The 17,515-nt window shown below is 36.0% G+C and overlaps 1 protein-coding gene across 1 annotated transcript in view; it reads left to right on the top strand.

The window, feature by feature from the left end:
- The first annotated feature begins 766 nt into the window (after positions 1-766).
- The window catches only part of hecw1a (HECT, C2 and WW domain containing E3 ubiquitin protein ligase 1a), a 104,113-nt gene continuing 87,364 nt past the window's right edge, over positions 767-17,515 (top strand). Inside the window, exon 1 of the mRNA XM_085763982.1 lies at positions 767-817. Coding sequence (XP_085620108.1) covers positions 788-817 — 30 coding nt within the window. The 5' untranslated portion in view covers positions 767-787. The remainder of the gene's footprint in view (positions 818-17,515) is intronic.

Here is a 17,515-nt window from a genome sequence, read left to right as displayed (position 1 = left end):
TAACAAGAAAGCTATCAAAACTATCAATCTGTGCTGCCACTTTAATATATTTAATTCAATTTAATTTCCATTGCTCATATCCCCTGGTGTGTCTTACTTTTTTCTTCTCCTTTTTATTTTTACTATTATTTATTTCTACTTATGTAGCCTATGTATTTATTTCATTGTCACGTCTATTTGTTATCCAATTGTTATTAATATGATGCTCATTATATGAATTTATGCACTGTTTGTGTATTTTGTAAAGCAATAATAAAGTTGTTAAAAAAAAAATTTGACTAAATTGCACTATTTAACTAAAACAAAACAAATTCAACACACGTTTTTAATAAATTCCCGTATTTATTTAGATATATTTTAGCCTACAAACCATAAACAAACCTTCTTACACCTTCACGGACTGTGAGTTGTGAGTTATTGTGAAATGTTCGAGGCTCCCACCGGAAGTGCTGTGTGGTGTTTGCATCCAGCTTCACTGTTGGTCCACCAGGCGGAGACAGAGGAAGGAAACAGAGGATGTGAGTGACTGAGAGAGAGAGAGAGAGTGGAGCTCCCTCCTCCTCGCTGCTCTTTCTCATCACCACCACCACCACCACCACCACCATCATCATCATCATCATCGTCATTATCGTCGGCCTTTGATTCGCTGCTGCTGCTGCCGTTTGTTTTTGTTCCTCTGCGCCCTTTAACCGTCCAAATGGAGATGGAGATGGAGCTCGGTGGGAATTAACAGGCGGTGCCTCATCATCGTCCTTCAACCCCCCCACATCCTCCTTTCTGTGGGAGAATGATCCACCGGCAGGTTATTCTGTCCCAGGTAGGTCGCCTCGCCTCCATTGTTGCTGTTGTAGTGTGTAGCGTTGGATGATGGAGCTCCATGTCTCCTCCAGCAGCGGCCCTGTGCGCTCTGGAGACTGGAGGAGCATCCGTGTCATCCTCCCCGGATCTAAGGGTGGGGGGGTGTAGGGGTGGGGGGCTACAGTAGCCTACAGTACGACACGGTGTATGTGTGTGTAGCCTATCCTGCAGGAAATTACCCTTTAATACCAAGACAGAACACACACAGACAATATCAAGGCAACAAAATAAGAACAGAGAATTTTAACCCACAGTTAAAGAACAATATAGGCTACAGTAGGCTACCATATGCCTGGGAACAGACAACAGATTAAACTGTATTTAAGCTATATGAGTAGCTACATGTCTGATTTGTTTTCTTTTCCTCTCACATCCGACCATAATACCATTTACTATCATTTACCTTTCCCTTTTTAAAATATCACAACTGGTTTTCTTTCTATGCTCCGTATGTATAGGCTATGTAGATTTATTTAGGCTACCATATGTACTGTTGTTTTTTCCTGGATATACATTTTTCTATATTATTTTAACTCCTGCACTTCTCTCTTAGCTTATTTTATGTCAGGTCTTATTCTAGAAGTAGCTATAGTCTGGTTTCCTACTACTGCTGCTGCTGCTGCTGCTGCTGCTATAGCTAAAGCTAAATATCCCCCTGAAAGTTGGCACATTATCCAGCCTGTGAATATTCTCATTTGTCCAAGTCATCGTTATCCCCAAAGAAATTTAAGTCAAAAGCAACTGGACTTGGTTATTTGTAACAAATAACCAGTTTCTGGTAACAAATAACCAAGTCCAGTTGCTTTTGACTTAAATCTAAGGTTGGGGGGTGGATGGGGGGGCTAGGACAGGGTGTATGTGTGTGTATCCTGCAGGAAATTACCCTTTAATACCAAGACAGAACACACACAGACAGACAATATCAAGGCAAAACTAGATGCAGACAAACAAAATAAGAACAGAGAATTTTTTAACCCACAGTTATAATAATAATATACTAGAAAATTTCCTCTCGGGAAATTTTGAATGGGCCACGGGAGCTACTGCGGGTTGTGCCATCTCTGTCAACATGGGAATCAAACCCACGATCTTAAGGTCAAGACAGAGCTGATCAGACAGACACATGATCATCTTTCTATAAGCACTGATATGGAGGAGCTGTAACCACATTAGGTTACCTGTGTGTGTGTGTGTGTGTGTGTGTGTGTGTGTGTGTGTGTGTGTGTGTGTGTGTGTGTGTGTGTGTGTGTGTGTGTGTGACTGTAATCACATGAAGCTGGCTCTAGAGTCTGTGTGTGTGTGTGTGTGACTGACTTGTCACATAGTTAGTTAGTAGCTGCATCCTGTGTCAGTCTGATTTAGCTGTGTCTGTGTTTATAAACATTTAAACGAGCGCCAGGTGGATTGTTTATGAAGTTAACGAGCCCTGGCCTGAGGATCAAAGAGGTTACCACGGCGATAGGGGCCCCCGCAGGCTGAGACAGACAGAAACGTGGAGAAAAACAGCCATTTTCTGCCTCTAAACCGGTCTCACAATTAGGCTTAGCATGACAAAACGGTGACTCCTATCAGAACAAAACACAGATCAACGTTGCTCTAAGGACTTACTGAAAATTTCGGTACGATTTGGTGTTTCTACAGTAAATATTTTGGCGACGCTGGCAGTTTTAAAACATCAGGCCGTTCTGCACCTCTCAGAAAATATTTGTATTGGACTCAATGAGGAGCAGGGACAGACGTGGCCGCACTCAGAGGCTGATTCTGTAAGTTCTGTAAGTCTCTCTGATATTTTGAGCACATGACATGAGAGATAACAAGTTTGTCTTACAAATTCTGAAAAAATTATGTCTGTAGAGTGTAAATTGTGGCCGTGGTGGCAATTTATCCAGAAAAAATACAGAATGTTTCTTCACTCTCTCCCACTCTAACCGATGATGTCACGCACTCTGACACGAACATTCCATGCAATACACACCCATTATAAACTCATAATTTCTCCAAAAATGATCATGGTCATTGATCAGGGATTGATCAAAAACTATATGACCTATCAAAACGTGGAGTAATACGACAATACACAAGACTTGTGTCTACTGTTTAAAGTTTAAATGGAGTCTCTAGGTGAAAGTATGCCTGAGCAGTAGACTTTTGTTAAACTCCAATGATTGGTCTTTTTCGCTCTTTTTTTCCCGCCCGTCCCATTGACTTACATGCAAAAATTTTGCGCAGTAAATCGCGACTTACGTCGCGAATAATTCGTACACTGTTGAGAAAAGTAATAGCACACCGATCCCGATCAGGACGCACATTTTGATATATAATTTGTCCTGCAACTCTTCGAGTTGCAGGACTAGTAGCGAACCGAAAGTTGGCCGGAAGTGGAAAAATAACTAGAAAAAGAAAGCATTTCCTGCAGAAAATGCGTGTGAATGCTGTAAGCAGCTGAACGCTATTGCTGAAGCAATGCTGAATAAGCTGAAGAAATCATTGAAACAAAGTTGAATTAGCTGAAGAACTGTTGAAAAAGTCTAACGTTGAAGCTGAAACATATAACTTGAAGATTAATGCCTTTTTAAGGACAAAAAGCAGTAGAAATGTAAAAAAAAAAAAAAAAAAAGGAGAAGAAAATGTTAAAATCCTGCATGTTGAAGATGTTTAACAGTTGAAGAGTTGAAATCTGCAGCTAGCCACAGCAAGGAAAACTGATGAACCAGCAGTAACATAGCTGAAGCAACAAGTGAGAATAGATTAAAAAGAAGGAACATGTAAGCAGGAAGCTGATTGACATGATGTGATGGAAAAAATCCTGAATTGTTTAGGTTTAAGTGTAATAAATGTGTGTTTAGTCTAAAAGCAGTAGAAATGTTGAAAAGGCAGAGGAATGTGTTGGAAAATCCTGCATTATTAAGTCTAACAGTTGAGGAGTCTGCAGTCAGCTGCAAAAAGCACTGCTACAGAAAACAGATAAACAAGTGCTAACATGGCTAAAGTAATAAGTGAAAATAGATTAACAAATGGAACCTGTAAGAAGGAGGTTTATTTTGTATGAAATGATTGGAAATTATTTAAATTGTTGAAGATTAGCATAAAGAAATTGAAAAGCTGAAGTCTACTCAAATATATTTAAACATGACAGCATGAATACATTGTTGGACTATTACTAATATAGATTAAACAATATCTAGGTGGTTGGAAATTATTTGAATTGTTGAAGATTGTGGTGAAAGAAAAATTAACATTTTAAGTACACTCAAATTACTCTAATAAAAATTATATGTGTGTTGGATATGTGTGTATGGTCAGTGTGTGTCCGTGTGTGTGTGTGTGTGTGTGTGTGTGTGTGTGTGTGTGTGTGTTGGATATGTGTGTATGGTCAGTGTGTGTCCATTTGTGTGTGTGACCGACAGACAGTCAAATAGAGAGAATGTGTGTGCGTTGCCATGGTGACGTTGCCATGGTGAGGTTACCATGGTGAGGTTGCCATGTTGAGGTTACCATGTAACTGTTGGCTGGTGGCTTTAAGGTATGGTGGCAGCTTTAACCATAGGCTTTAACTGCTCTGTGACACCCTCAAACAGATCTAATGTACGACAAATCTGTACTTAGTACGAGCAAAAGGTTTACATTTTCCGAACCATAAGACCTTGCTGAACGCGTCCATGTCACTTTGGTGTTTCTAGAGTAAAAATTGTTGATTGGGTCGCAGGTTGGAAACTTTGGGACGTTTAGAAAATCAGCGCCAACTTTTGAATGGGAGTCAATGAGAGGAGAGAGGGAAGTGGCTGCACTCGGAGGCTCCCAGTTTAAATTGTGTTCGTCTCTCTGGTTTTTTTGAGCACATGAAGAGATCGAGGATGAGCTTGTCTACAAGCATGCCCGAAATTATGTGTGTAGAGTGTAATCTGTGGCCGTGCTGACAGGATAGAGAGAAAAATGTGAGAGGATTTTTAGACCCTCTGTCACTCTACCAACTGCCAACGTCCGAACATTCCGTCCCATTGACTTTCATGTTAAATCTGAATTTTGTCAGAAATTTTAATGATTTTAAAACTATACATATATCTGAAACTGTTGAAGATATCAATAAGCTGAGATATAGCTGAATAGTTGAAAGGTTTGTGAACAGTTTAAAAGTTGAATGAAGTCTGTAGCTGAAAGTATGCTGAAGCTATTAGAGGCTGAATGAAGCAGAAGATTTGAAGAGTTTGAAGACTGTTTCAATTCATTTCCTATGAGAGAAAAATTGCAGAAAAAGTTAAATATTTTAAAAAGTATAAATAGTATAAAAGAGAAAAATAATAGCAATATTGTCCTGAAAAAGCTGCACGTTTTGATATATGAATTGTTGAAATAGCACAAAGTATGAAGGAGCAGAAAACTGCTGAAAAAGGGTGAAAGAAGTAAGAATAATAATAATAATAATAATAATAATAATAAGTATAAAGATTTGAATAACAATAGTGTGAATGCTTCCAGCATTCACACTAACTAGAAAATGCATTTCCTGAAGGAAATACGGGTGAATGCTGGAAGCTGGAAGCTGAATGAGCTGAATAAATTGTTGAAACTATGCTGAATTAAGTTAAGAAACTGCTGAAGAAATCTTGAAGAGATGAAACAATATATGAAGAGTATGAAATGGTTTGAAATTACTTGAATTGTTGAAGATCAGTATGAAGAAATTGAAAGTCTGAAGTCTACTCGGATTTACTTAAAACTGACAGTTTGAAAACATTTTTGAACCATTACTAATGTAGATTAAACAATATCTGAATAGTAAAAGTAGAAGATGAAAGATGGAGGATGTATGAAATGGGTGCTAATTACTTGAATTAATGAAGAATAGTATGAATGAATTGAAAAGCTTGAGTCTACTCAAACAAGTTTAAAACTGGTGGCTTGAAAACATTGTTGAACCATCACTAATATATGAAAGAATATCTGAGGAATAAAAGTAAAATAATATAGAAGTTGTTACAATCCTTTAAAGGTAAGGATAAGTTAGAATAACTACATCATATCTGAAGGCTAAAAGTCGAGCATGTAAGAGTAGAAGGGTTGAAATCTGAAATACGTGAGAAAAGATTAAAAAGTAAAACTTATAAGAAGGACATTGAATTTGTATGAAATGTTTGGAAAATTGCTTGAATTTTTGAAGATTGGTGTGAAAAAATTAACATTTCAGTCTACTCAAATGAATAAATATATTAACAGCTTGAAAGCATTTGTTGAACAAATATAAATAAAGATGAAGCAATACCTGAAGAGTATAACTTGTAAGCAGGAGGCTGAATGATATGGAATGGATGCATTTGTTATTATTTAAAACAGTTAGAATTTTTTTTTTGAACCATTACTAATATAGATGAAACAATATCTGAAGTGTAAAAGTAGAATAATATAGAAGTAGTTACAATCCGTTAAAGGGCAGAATAACTACAACATATCTGAAGGGTAAAATTTAAACATGTTAATAAAAAGTTTGAGGAAAATGTAGAAATCCTGCATCTTTATAGTTTAACAGTTGAATGGTTGAAATCTGAAATAGGTGAGAAAAAAATTAAAAAGAAGAACTTATAAGAAGGATGTTGGAAAATTGCTTGAATTTTTGAAGATTGGTGTGGAAAAAATAGGTCTACTCAAATGAATAAATATATTAAGAGCTTGAAAGTATTTGTTGAACAAATATGTATAAAAATGAAGCAATACCTGAAGTGTATAACTTGTAAGCAAGAGACTGAATGATAGGGAATGGATGCAAATCCCAGAATTGTTTAAGTGTAAAAAATAGTGTGAAAATATAAATTTATAAATGAAAAATATGAAACTCCTTACATGGTTGAGAAATGGCCTGAATTGTTGGAATTAATGAGGAAAAAGTCAAAGTCCTTCAAAGTAAAATGTAAGGATTGAAGGTGGAAAAGTCTAAAGTCAGGACATGAAGAAGCTCCAAATCCTGAAATATCCATTATGAGAACTGGGGTATATATAGAAATGGGGTAGAAACAAGGAAACAAAGAATGAAGTAAAAAGAAAGAGAAAGGGAGTAGAAAGAAAGAAAGAGACTGAATGATGTGGAATGGATGCAAATGCCAGAATTGTTTAAGATACGTGTAAAAAAAGAGTGTGAAGATATACATTCATAAATGAAAAATGTGAAAGTCCTTAAATGGTTGAGAAATGGTCTGAATTGTTGGAATTAATGAGAAAAAGTTCAAGTCCTTCAAAGTAAAGGGTTAAAGAGGAAAGTCAGGACATGAAGAAGCTCCAAATCCTGAAATCTCCATTACAAGAATAAACTGAAATGTATGTAAGAGAAATAAATTATTAGAGATGTTTAAAAATTCCCCTCAAAGATATGAACTCATTTAGAGGCTGATTATGAGCTGTAAGCCAGTGTGTCTCTGTGTCTGTGTGTCTATCTGTCTGTGTGTGTGTGTGTGTGTGTGTCTCTCTCTCTCTGTCTGCACCACACAGAGCAGAGCAGTGAGATTTGAGCTCTGTGCAGCTCCGAACAACAGCCTCTGAAAAGAGAACCGTACCTCTTACCAGAATGTGGTCATGACTATCGGGGCAAGGAGACCTTCCTGAGCGAGCCAATGTGCATTAAATGTTTGTAGGGCAAAAACTTTTCTCACCGTCGCAAGAAATATAAGGAGGTCATTTCTGCTTTTCTCAGAAAATCTGCTCCTACTTTACAATGTGAGTCAATGAGAGGAAGAGAGGGAACTGGCTGCACTTAGAGGCTCCCAGTTTAAATTCTGTTAGCCTCTCTGCGTTTTCGAGCACACTGTGAGACACAGCATAAGTTTGTCTACCAAAGTGGGGGAAAATTATGTGTCTAGAAAGAAATTTGTGGCCGTGGTGACAGGATAGAGAGCAAAGTGTCAGAGGATTTTTAGACTCTCTGTCACTCTAGCTGATGTCATCATCACTCTAGCTCTGAAAATTCCGTGCCATTGACTTGCATGTTAAATTTGAATTTTGTCAAAAAATGATCATGAACAGTTGAAGGGTACTGATCAATAACGGTAGAAGATATGAAAAAGTTGAATATACCGTGAATACTTGAAAGTTTTGTGAACGTTTTAAAAGTGGAATGAAGTCTGTAGGTGAAAGTATGTTGAAGCAGTTGAAGTTCAAAGAAGGAGAGGATTTGAACAGTTTGAAGACCGATTCAATGTATTCCTATGGGGAAAAATTTTTCAATAAAGTTTGAATATTTTGAAAAGTATGAATGATATGAAAAAGTTGAATACATCCCATGATCTCCTGAAGAAGCCGCACGTTTTGATATATGAATTGTTTGAATAGTAGAAAGTATGAAGAAGTAGTTAAGGGCCAAAAAAGGGAAGAAGTAAGAATAACTAGAAAATGCATTTCCTGAAGGAAATACGGGTGAATGCTGAAAGCTGTAAACTGAATGAGCTGAATAAATTGTTGAAACTATGCTGAATTAAGTTAAGAAACTGCTGAAGAAATCTTGAAGAGATGAAACAATATATGAAGAGTATGAAATGGTTTGAAATTACTTGAATTGTTGAAGATCAGTATGAAGAAATTGAAAGTCTGAAGTCTACTCAGATTTACTTAAAACTGACAGTTTGAAAACATTTTTGAACCATTACTAATGTAGATTAAACAATATCTGAATAGTAAAAGTAGAAGATGAAAGATGAAGGATGTATGAAATGGGTGCTAATTACTTGAATTAGTGAAGAATAGTATGAATGAATTGAAAGGTTAAAGTGCACAATTTATTTGAAACAGTTTGAAAACATTTTTTGAACCATTACTAGTATAGATGAAACAATATCTGAAGTGTAAAAGTAGAATAGTTACAATCCGTTAAAGGGCAGAATAACTAAAAATAACTACAACATATCTGAAGGGTAAAAGTTAAACATGTTAATAAAAAGTTTGAGAAAAATGTAGAAATCCGGCAAATTTATAGTTTAATAGTTGAATGGTTGAAATCTGAAATAGGTGAGAAAATATTAAAAAGTAAAACTTATAAGAAGGATGTCGAATTTGTATGAAATGTTTGGAAAATTACTTGAATTTTTGAAGATTAGTATGAAAAAATTAACATTTAAGTCATTTAAGGGGAAATGTAAAAATCCATGGCTTTGTAATATGTAATAGGTGATTTCAACTTGAATTGTTGAAGATTAGTATGAATAAATTGAAAGGCTGAAGTCTACTCGTATATAAAACTGACAGCTTGAAAACATTGTTGAACCATTACTAATATAGATGAAACAATATCGTAAGAATAAAAGTATAAGATTGAAGATGGAGGATGTATGAAATGGGTGGAAATTACTTGAATTGTTGAAGAATAGTATGAATGTATTGAAAAGCTTGAGTCTACTCAAATAAGTTTAACTGACAGCTTGGAAACATTTTTGAACTCTTACTAATATAGATTAAACAATATCTCAAGTAGAAACGTATAACATGACAGCAGGAGGCTGAATCACATGACATGGTGGAAAAATACCTGAACTGATTTAGATAATAGAAAGAAAAGAAAAAATGTGTCAAAGGTCTACAACCAGTAAAAATGTTGAAATGAAAGAGGAACATGTTGGAAAATCCTGCGTTATTAAATGTAACAGTTGAAGAGTCTGTTGAAGAAATGGGGTAGAAACAAGGAAACAAGGAATGAAGTAAAAAGAAAGAGAAAGGGAGTAGAAAGAAAGAAAGAGACTGAATGATGTGGAATGGATGCAAATGCCAGAATTGTTTAAGATACGTGTAAAAAAAGAGTGTGAAGATATACATTCATAAATGAAAAATGTGAAAGTCCTTAAATGGTTGAGAAATGGTCTGAATTGTTGGAATTAATGAGAAAAAGTTCAAGTCCTTCAAAGTAAAGGGTTAAAGAGGAAAGTCAGGACATGAAGAAGCTCCAAATCCTGAAATCTCCATTACAAGAATAAACTGAAATGTATGTAAGAGAAATAAATTATTAGAGATGTTTAAAAATTCCCCTCAAAGATATGAACTCATTTAGAGGCTGATTATGAGCTGTAAGCCAGTGTGTCTCTGTGGTTGTGTGTCTCTCTGTCTGTGTGTGTGTGTGTGTGTGTGTGTGTGTGTGTGTGTGTGTGTGTGTGTGTCTCTCTCTCTCTGTCTGCACCACACAGAGCAGAGCAGTGAGATTTGAGCTCTGTGCAGCTCCGAACAACAGCCTCTGAAAAGAGAACCGTACCTCTTACCAGAATGTGGTCATGACTATCGGGGCAAGGAGACCTTCCTGAGCGAGCCAATGTGCATTAAATGTTTGTAGGGCAAAAACTTTTCTCACCGTCGCAAGAAATATAAGGAGGTCATTTCTGCTTTTCTCAGAAAATCTGCTCCTACTTTACAATGTGAGTCAATGAGAGGAAGAGAGGAAACTGGCTGCACTTAGAGGCTCCCAGTTTAAATTCTGTTAGCCTCTCTGCGTTTTCGAGCACACTGTGAGACACAGCACAAGTTTGTCTACCAAAGTGGGGGAAAATGATGTGTCTAGAAAGAAATTTGTGGCCGTGGTGACAGGATAGAGAGCAAAGTGTCAGAGGATTTTTTGAACCTCTGTCACTCTAGCTGATGTCATCACCACTCTACCTCTGAACATTCCGTGCCATTGACTTGCATGTTAAATTTGAATTTTGTCAAAAAATGATCATGAACAGTTGAAGTGTACTGATCAATAATGGTAGAAGATATGAAAAAGTTGAATATACCGTGAATACTTGAAAGTTTTGTGAACATTTTAAAAGTTGAATGAGGTCTGTAGGTGAAAGTATGTTGAAGCAGTTGAAGTTCAAAGAAGGAGAGGATTTGAACAGTTTGAAGACCGATTCAATGTATTCCTATGGGGAAAAATTTTTCAATAAAGTTTGAATATTTTGAAAAGTATGAATGATATGAAAAAGTTGAATACATCCAATGATCTCCTGAAGAAGCCGCACGTTTTGATATATGAATTGTTTGAATAGTAGAAAGTATGAAGAAGTAGTTAAGGGCCAAAAAAGGGAAGAAGTAAGAATAATAATAATATTAATAATAACTAGAGAATGCATTTCCTGAAGGAAATACGGGTGAATGCTGAAAGCTGGAAGCTGAATGAGCTGAATAGATTGTTGAAACTATGCTGAATTAAGTTAAGAAACTGCTGAAGAAATCTTGAAGAGATGAAATAATATATGAAGAGTATGAAATGGTTTGAAATTACTTGAATTGTTGAAGATCAGTATGAAGAAATTGAAAGTCTGAAGTCTACTCAGATTTACTTAAAACTGACAGTTTGAAAACATTTTTGAACCATTACTAATGTAGATTAAACAATATCTGAATAGTAAAAGTAGAAGATGAAAGATGGAGGATGTATGAAATGGGTGGTAATTACTTGAATTAATGAAGAATAGTATGAATGAATTGAAAAGCTTGAGTCTACTCAAAGAAGTTTAAAACTGGTGGCTTGAAAACATTGTTGAACCATTACTAATTTATGAAAGAATATCTGAGGAATAAAAGTAAAATAACATAGAAGTTGTTACAATCCTTTAAAGGGAAGGATAAGTTAGAATAACTACATCATATCTGAAGGCTAAAAGTCGAGCATGTAAGAGTAGAAGGGTTGAAATCTGAAATACGTGAGAAAAGATTAAAAAGTAAAACTTATAAGAAGGACGTTGAATTTGTAAGAAATGTTTGGAAAATTACTTGTAAGCAGGAGGCTGAATGATATGGAATGGATGCATTTGTTGTTATTTAAAACAGTTAGAATTTTTTTTTTGAACCATTACTAATATAGATGAAACAATATCTGAAGTGTAAAAGTAGAATAATATAGAAGTAGTTACAATCCGTTAAAGGGCAGAATAACTAAAAATAACTACAACATATCTGAAGGGTAAAAGTTAAACATGTTAATAAAAAGTTTGAGGAAAATGTAGAAATCCTGCATCTTTATAGTTTAACAGTTGAATGGTTGAAATCTGAAATAGGTGAGAAAAAAATTAAAAAGAAGAACTTATAAGAAGGATGTTGGAAAATTGCTTGAATTTTTGAGGATTGGTGTGGAAAAAATAGGTCTACTCAAATGAATAAATATATTAAGAGCTTGAAAGTATTTGTTGAACAAATATGTATAAAAATGAAGCAATACCTGAAGTGTATAACTTGTAAGCAAGAGACTGAATGATAGGGAATGGATGCAAATCCCAGAATTGTTTAAGTGTAAAAAATAGTGTGAAAATATAAATTTATAAATGAAAAATATGAAACTCCTTACATGGTGGAGAAATGGCCTGAATTGTTGGAATTAATGAGGAAAAAGTCCAAGTCGTTCAAAGTAAAATGTAAGGATTGAAGGTGGAAAAGTCTAAAGTCAGGACATGAAGAAGCTCCAAATCCTGAAATATCCATTATGAGAACTGGGGTATATATAGAAATGGGGTAGAAACAAGGAAACAAGGAGTGAAGTAAAAAGAAAGAGAAAGGGAGTAGAAAGAAAGAAAGAAAGAAAGAGACTAAATGATGCCAGAATTGTTTAAGATACGTTTAAAAAAAGAGTGTGAAGATATACATTCATAAATGAAAAATGTGAAAGTCCTTAAATGGTCTGAATTGTTGGAATTAATGAGAAAAAGTTCAAGTCCTTCAAAGTAAAGGGTTAAAGAGGAAAGTCAGGACATGAAGAAGCTCCAAATCCTGAAATCTCCATTACAAGAATAAACTGAAATGTATGTAAGAGAAATAAATTATTAGAGATGTTTAAAAATTCCCCTCAAAGATATGAACTCATTTAGAGGCTGATTATGAGCTGTAAGCCAGTTTGTCTCTGTGGTTGTGTGTCTCTCTGTCTGTGTGTGTGTGTGTGTGTGTGTGTGTGTGTGTGTGTGTGTGTGTGTGTGTGTGTGTGTGTGTGTGTGTGTGTGTGTGTGTGTGTGTGTGTGTGTCTCTCTCTCTCTCTCTCTCTCTGTCTGCACCACACAGAGCAGAGCAGTGAGATTTGAGCTCTGTGCAGCTCTGAACAACAGCCTCTGAAAAGAGAACCATACCTCTTACCAGAATGTGGTCATGACTATCGGGGCAAGGAGACCTTCCTGAGCGAGCCAATGTGCATTAAATGTTTGTAGGGCAAAAACTTTTCTCACAGTCGCAGGAAAGATAAGGAGGTCATTTCTGCTTTTCTCAGAAAATCTGCTCCTACTTTACAATGGGAGTGAATGAGAGGAAGAGAGGGAACTGGCTGCACTTAGAGGCTCCCAGTTTAAATTCTGTTAGCCTCTCTGCGTTTTCGAGCACACTGTGAGACACAGCACAAGTTTGTCTACCAAAGTGGGGGAAAATTATGTGTCCAGAGTGAAATTTGTGGCCGTGGTGACAGGTTAGAGAGCAAAGTGTCAGAGGATTTTTTGAACCTCTGTCACTCTAGCTGATGTCATCACCACTCTAACTCTGAAAATTCCGTGCCATTGACTTGCATGTTAAATTTGAATTTTGTCAAAAAATTATCATGAACAGTTGAAGGGTACTGATCAATAATGGTAGAAGATATGAAAAAGTTGAATGTACCGTGAATACTTGAAAGTTTTGTGAACGTTTTAAAAGTTGAATGAAGTCTGTAGGTGAAAGTATGTTGAAGCAGTTGAAGTTCAAAGAAGGAGAAGATTTTAAGAGTTTGAAGACAGTTTCAATGTATTCCTATGGGAAAAATTTTTCAATAAAGTTTGAATATTTTGAAAAGTATGAATGATAATGAAAAAGTTGAATGGATCCAATGATCTCCTGAAGAAGCTGCACGTTTTGATATATGAATTGTTTGAATAGTAGAAAGTATGAAGAAGTAGTTAAAGACCGAAAAACGGAAGAAGTGTACAGAATAATAATAATAATAATAATAATAATAATAAAGATTTGAATAACAATAGTGTGAATGCTTTCAGCATTCACCCTAATAATAATATTAATAATAAAGATTTGAATAACAATAGTGTGAATGCTTTCAGCATTCACCCTAATAAGAAAAAATCCACACAATAACAGTAGTGCCCGGGCTTCGCCCGGGCACTGGTCCCTGCAGCTATTTCATAGCTGTTGGGACCAGTGCCCGGTGCGATTGCCCGTGGCCCTAATAACAATATAGGCTACAGTAGGCTACCATATGCCCTGGAACAGACATCAGATTAAACTGTATTTAAACTATATGAGTTTCTTTTCCTCTCATATCCGACCATAATACCATTTACTACTGTATCATTTACCTTTCCCTTTTTAAAATATCACAACTGGTTTTGTTTCTATGCTCCGTATTTATATGTAGATTTATTTAGGCTAGCCTATATACTGTTGTTTTTTGCTGGATATACATTTTTCTATATTATTTTATACTCCTGCACTTTTTTTTTGGACATATCTTCTCTCTTATCTTATTATCTCATTCTAGAAGTAGCTAGTCTCGTTTCGTAGCCTACTGCTGCTGCTGCTGCTGCTGCTGCTGCTGCTGCTGCTGCTGCTGCTGCTGCTGTAGCTAAAGCTAAATATCCCCCTGAAAGTTGGCACATTATCAAATAATAATAATAAAAGCTAAATAAATTAAGGCACAGTGAGCTGTTGTGGGATGTGATAACACTTTTTTGAGTCGTCTTTCATGTCAAAATTTACACATTTGCCACTGAAAAAGGAAACAGGAAATTACCCTCCAACCTGGGCTATTCCTCTCACATCCGACCATAATGCCATTTATCATTTACCCACAACTGTTTTTTTTTCCTATGCTCCGTATTTATATGTAGATTTATTTAGGCTATATACTGTTTTTTTTCCTGGATTTACATTTTTCTTTATTATTTGATACTCCTGCACTTTTTTTTGGACATATCTTCTCTCTTAGCTTATTTTATGTTAGGTCTTAGTCTCGTTTTCATAGCCTACTGCTGCTGCTGCTGCTGCTGCTGCTACTGTAGCTAAAGCTAACTATCCCCCTGAAAGTTGGCACATTATCAAATAATAATAATAAAAGCTAAATAAATTAGGGCGCAGTGAGCTGTTGTGGGATGTGATACCACTTTTTTGAGTCGTCTTTCATGTCAAAATTTACACATTTCCCACTGAGTGATATTAATTAATTTTCTTTAAATGGTGTTTTGGCTGTGATGTCAGCCCCCACCAGCAGCTATCACTTAATTGGGATCCACTGTGATTGTAAATACATGTGGAGCCCCCCCCCCCCTCCCTCTGCTGCTCTTTGTGTGGGGATTCCCATCCTCTAAATCCTCTTAAAAACACTAGAGCTGAATTTTCCCTTTGTTTTCTCCTGGCCTTTTTCTACAAACCAATAGATATTATGTGGAAACAGATGCTGGAATAAAAATTCATAACAATAGCAACTTTGTAGTTTTATTAAAATAGATTTTTATAGGCTTTTAGTGACATTTCACTAAGGATTTGATTTGATTTGATTCATTTATTAACACATAAACAGAATGATGAAAGAGTAGAACAAAAGATACAGAATAGATACAACATATCACAAATGTGCAGGAGAAACCAAAAAACCCTAAAGGCTTGTCAAGTTGTCCTCCTAGAAACAAACATAAAACATAAAAATAAGATGTACAATAATGTGGAAAAACATCAGAAAACAGAAAACACAAATATAATCTCAAAGTTAAAGGATGGTGTCAAGATGTACAGAACAAAAAAACATTATAACCCATAGTATAATAGTATACACTCACTCACGGTGCCAGTTTTTAAGTTGAGGCAGAGCAGAGAAACGGTGTCTTAATTAATAGTTTTCTTGTTGGTCTTTTGGTTGATGATGAAGCTCTGCAGTGGTTGGCTGACGGCCCAGAGATGAGCCCAGGTATGATAGGACTATGAGGAATAGCAGAAATACTAAACATTTATCACCTGGGATAGTGGCTGAGTTTGTACACATGTTGTAGGGAAATAGAAAGTTTATAAGTCATATTAAGTCCTGGTTTCTGTATAGATTTGTGCTGCTGTTCTGCAGAGTGCATTGTGGGAATTAAAAAAGAAAAAGAGCAGAGCAGCAATCTGACAGTGACGTGACAGGAACTATTTTCTTCCAGTGACTCATCGTCTTGTACAGAGGAAACAGCAGCTCTGTGAGAGTTTGCCACACTGGCTCTGATCAGACAGATGTAGACCCAACTGACAACAGTGGAGGTTTTCTTTTTTTTTTTCTTTTTTCTGTTCTGCATGGTGACTCTTAACTGTGACATTCACCAGAAGTGAAACTGTGCTGTAAACCTGCCACTTTTTAAAAAGCTGAGCTCAGATTCACAGAGACAGGAGCTGCCACGAATGATTTAAGTCTCGATTGTTGAATCTGCAGTCAAAACTTTCTCATTTATAAGAAAAAGTATTAATCAGAGAAAACTGTCAAATCTTAACTGAGGGAAGAAAAAAAACTGGAAACAGAAAATGTTTCGTAAATATTTCTGCTTGAAAAGTTCCTGAAAGACCAAATCATTTTATTGTCTATAAACTTTTTGACAATAGATCAATTAATCTAATTAACTATTAAAGCTCCATACAGTATAAAGGTAGATGTTTGTGTTAAAGCTCCATACAGTATAAAGGTAGATGTCCATGTGTAGTGTGATTATAAAGCAGCTCTAGGTTCTATATTAATACTGTGAAAGTATCAAAGCCTCAGTCCACAGAGAAATGCACACAGCCTGTATTCAGAAACTGAACCTTTAAAAACCAGCCGTCAGGACTTCCTGTCACTTTGTGATGTCACAACTAAGCCCCGCCCCCTCACCACCTGGACCCAAACATCCAACAACTTGCAGGATTTGCTTTCTCTGAGCGTTTTATTCTGAAATCTGCTCTGTTTTTATAACTTTTTATTGATACATTTTGCGAAACCATTCGGCATCTGATGAGATTTTCCACTTTTCATTTTCAAACATCATTTTACCAGTAAAAAAAAAGCATTACTGTAGTTGCAGCATCATGATAAAGTGATTGCAAAGAGGCGAGCGCATAAAGATGTTCATGATTTCAGCAGAACCCCCCGCTGGGCCGAGCCGCGCTGCCTCCAAATGTTCCTGTAAAGACGTTAAGAGGGAGTCGTGTTGCAGAAAAGACTCAGACTGAAGCAGCTGCATATAGAAGTTTATTGATTTACACTATGTTGTGCTGAGATGAAGCACACTCCCTGTCTTATGGATGATTTTGGTGCATTATAATTAGTCTTAACTGGTCTTTATGGGTTTTTAGTTGTTGTGTAGAGATTTCTCGATTTGCTTGATGTTGGATGTGTTATAATAGATTTGGATCGATATGGATTAATGTGTTATTTCTGTACAGTATATCCGCTTTTACATCTACACTACTAGGAGTGATACTGTATATAATGGGCTTTTATTTCTTAATGATGTGGCATGATAACAGCCCATGTTTCAGACAATCAAGAAACATTAGAGGAAGTATTATTATAAGCTCCTCGTACTCTTGAGGGCAGAAATGATCATGCTGAGTTTTTCCATTTGAATTAAATGAGCTGGAAAAATAGAAATAAAACACAAGTTGGCTCCTGGAAGTGTTTGTGTGTTTCCAGATTTTGTGGAGCACAACTGCACATGTGGGAGAAAAGAAAAAGTTGTAGGTGTAAAGAAACATT

This window comes from Trachurus japonicus, chromosome 20 (genome assembly GCF_045865225.1).
Source record: "Trachurus japonicus isolate A0001 chromosome 20, Traja_1.0".
Taxonomy (NCBI): Eukaryota; Metazoa; Chordata; class Actinopteri; order Carangiformes; family Carangidae; genus Trachurus; species Trachurus japonicus.
Note: the sequence above shows the minus strand (reverse complement) of the source record. Positions and strands in the feature narration are given on the sequence as shown.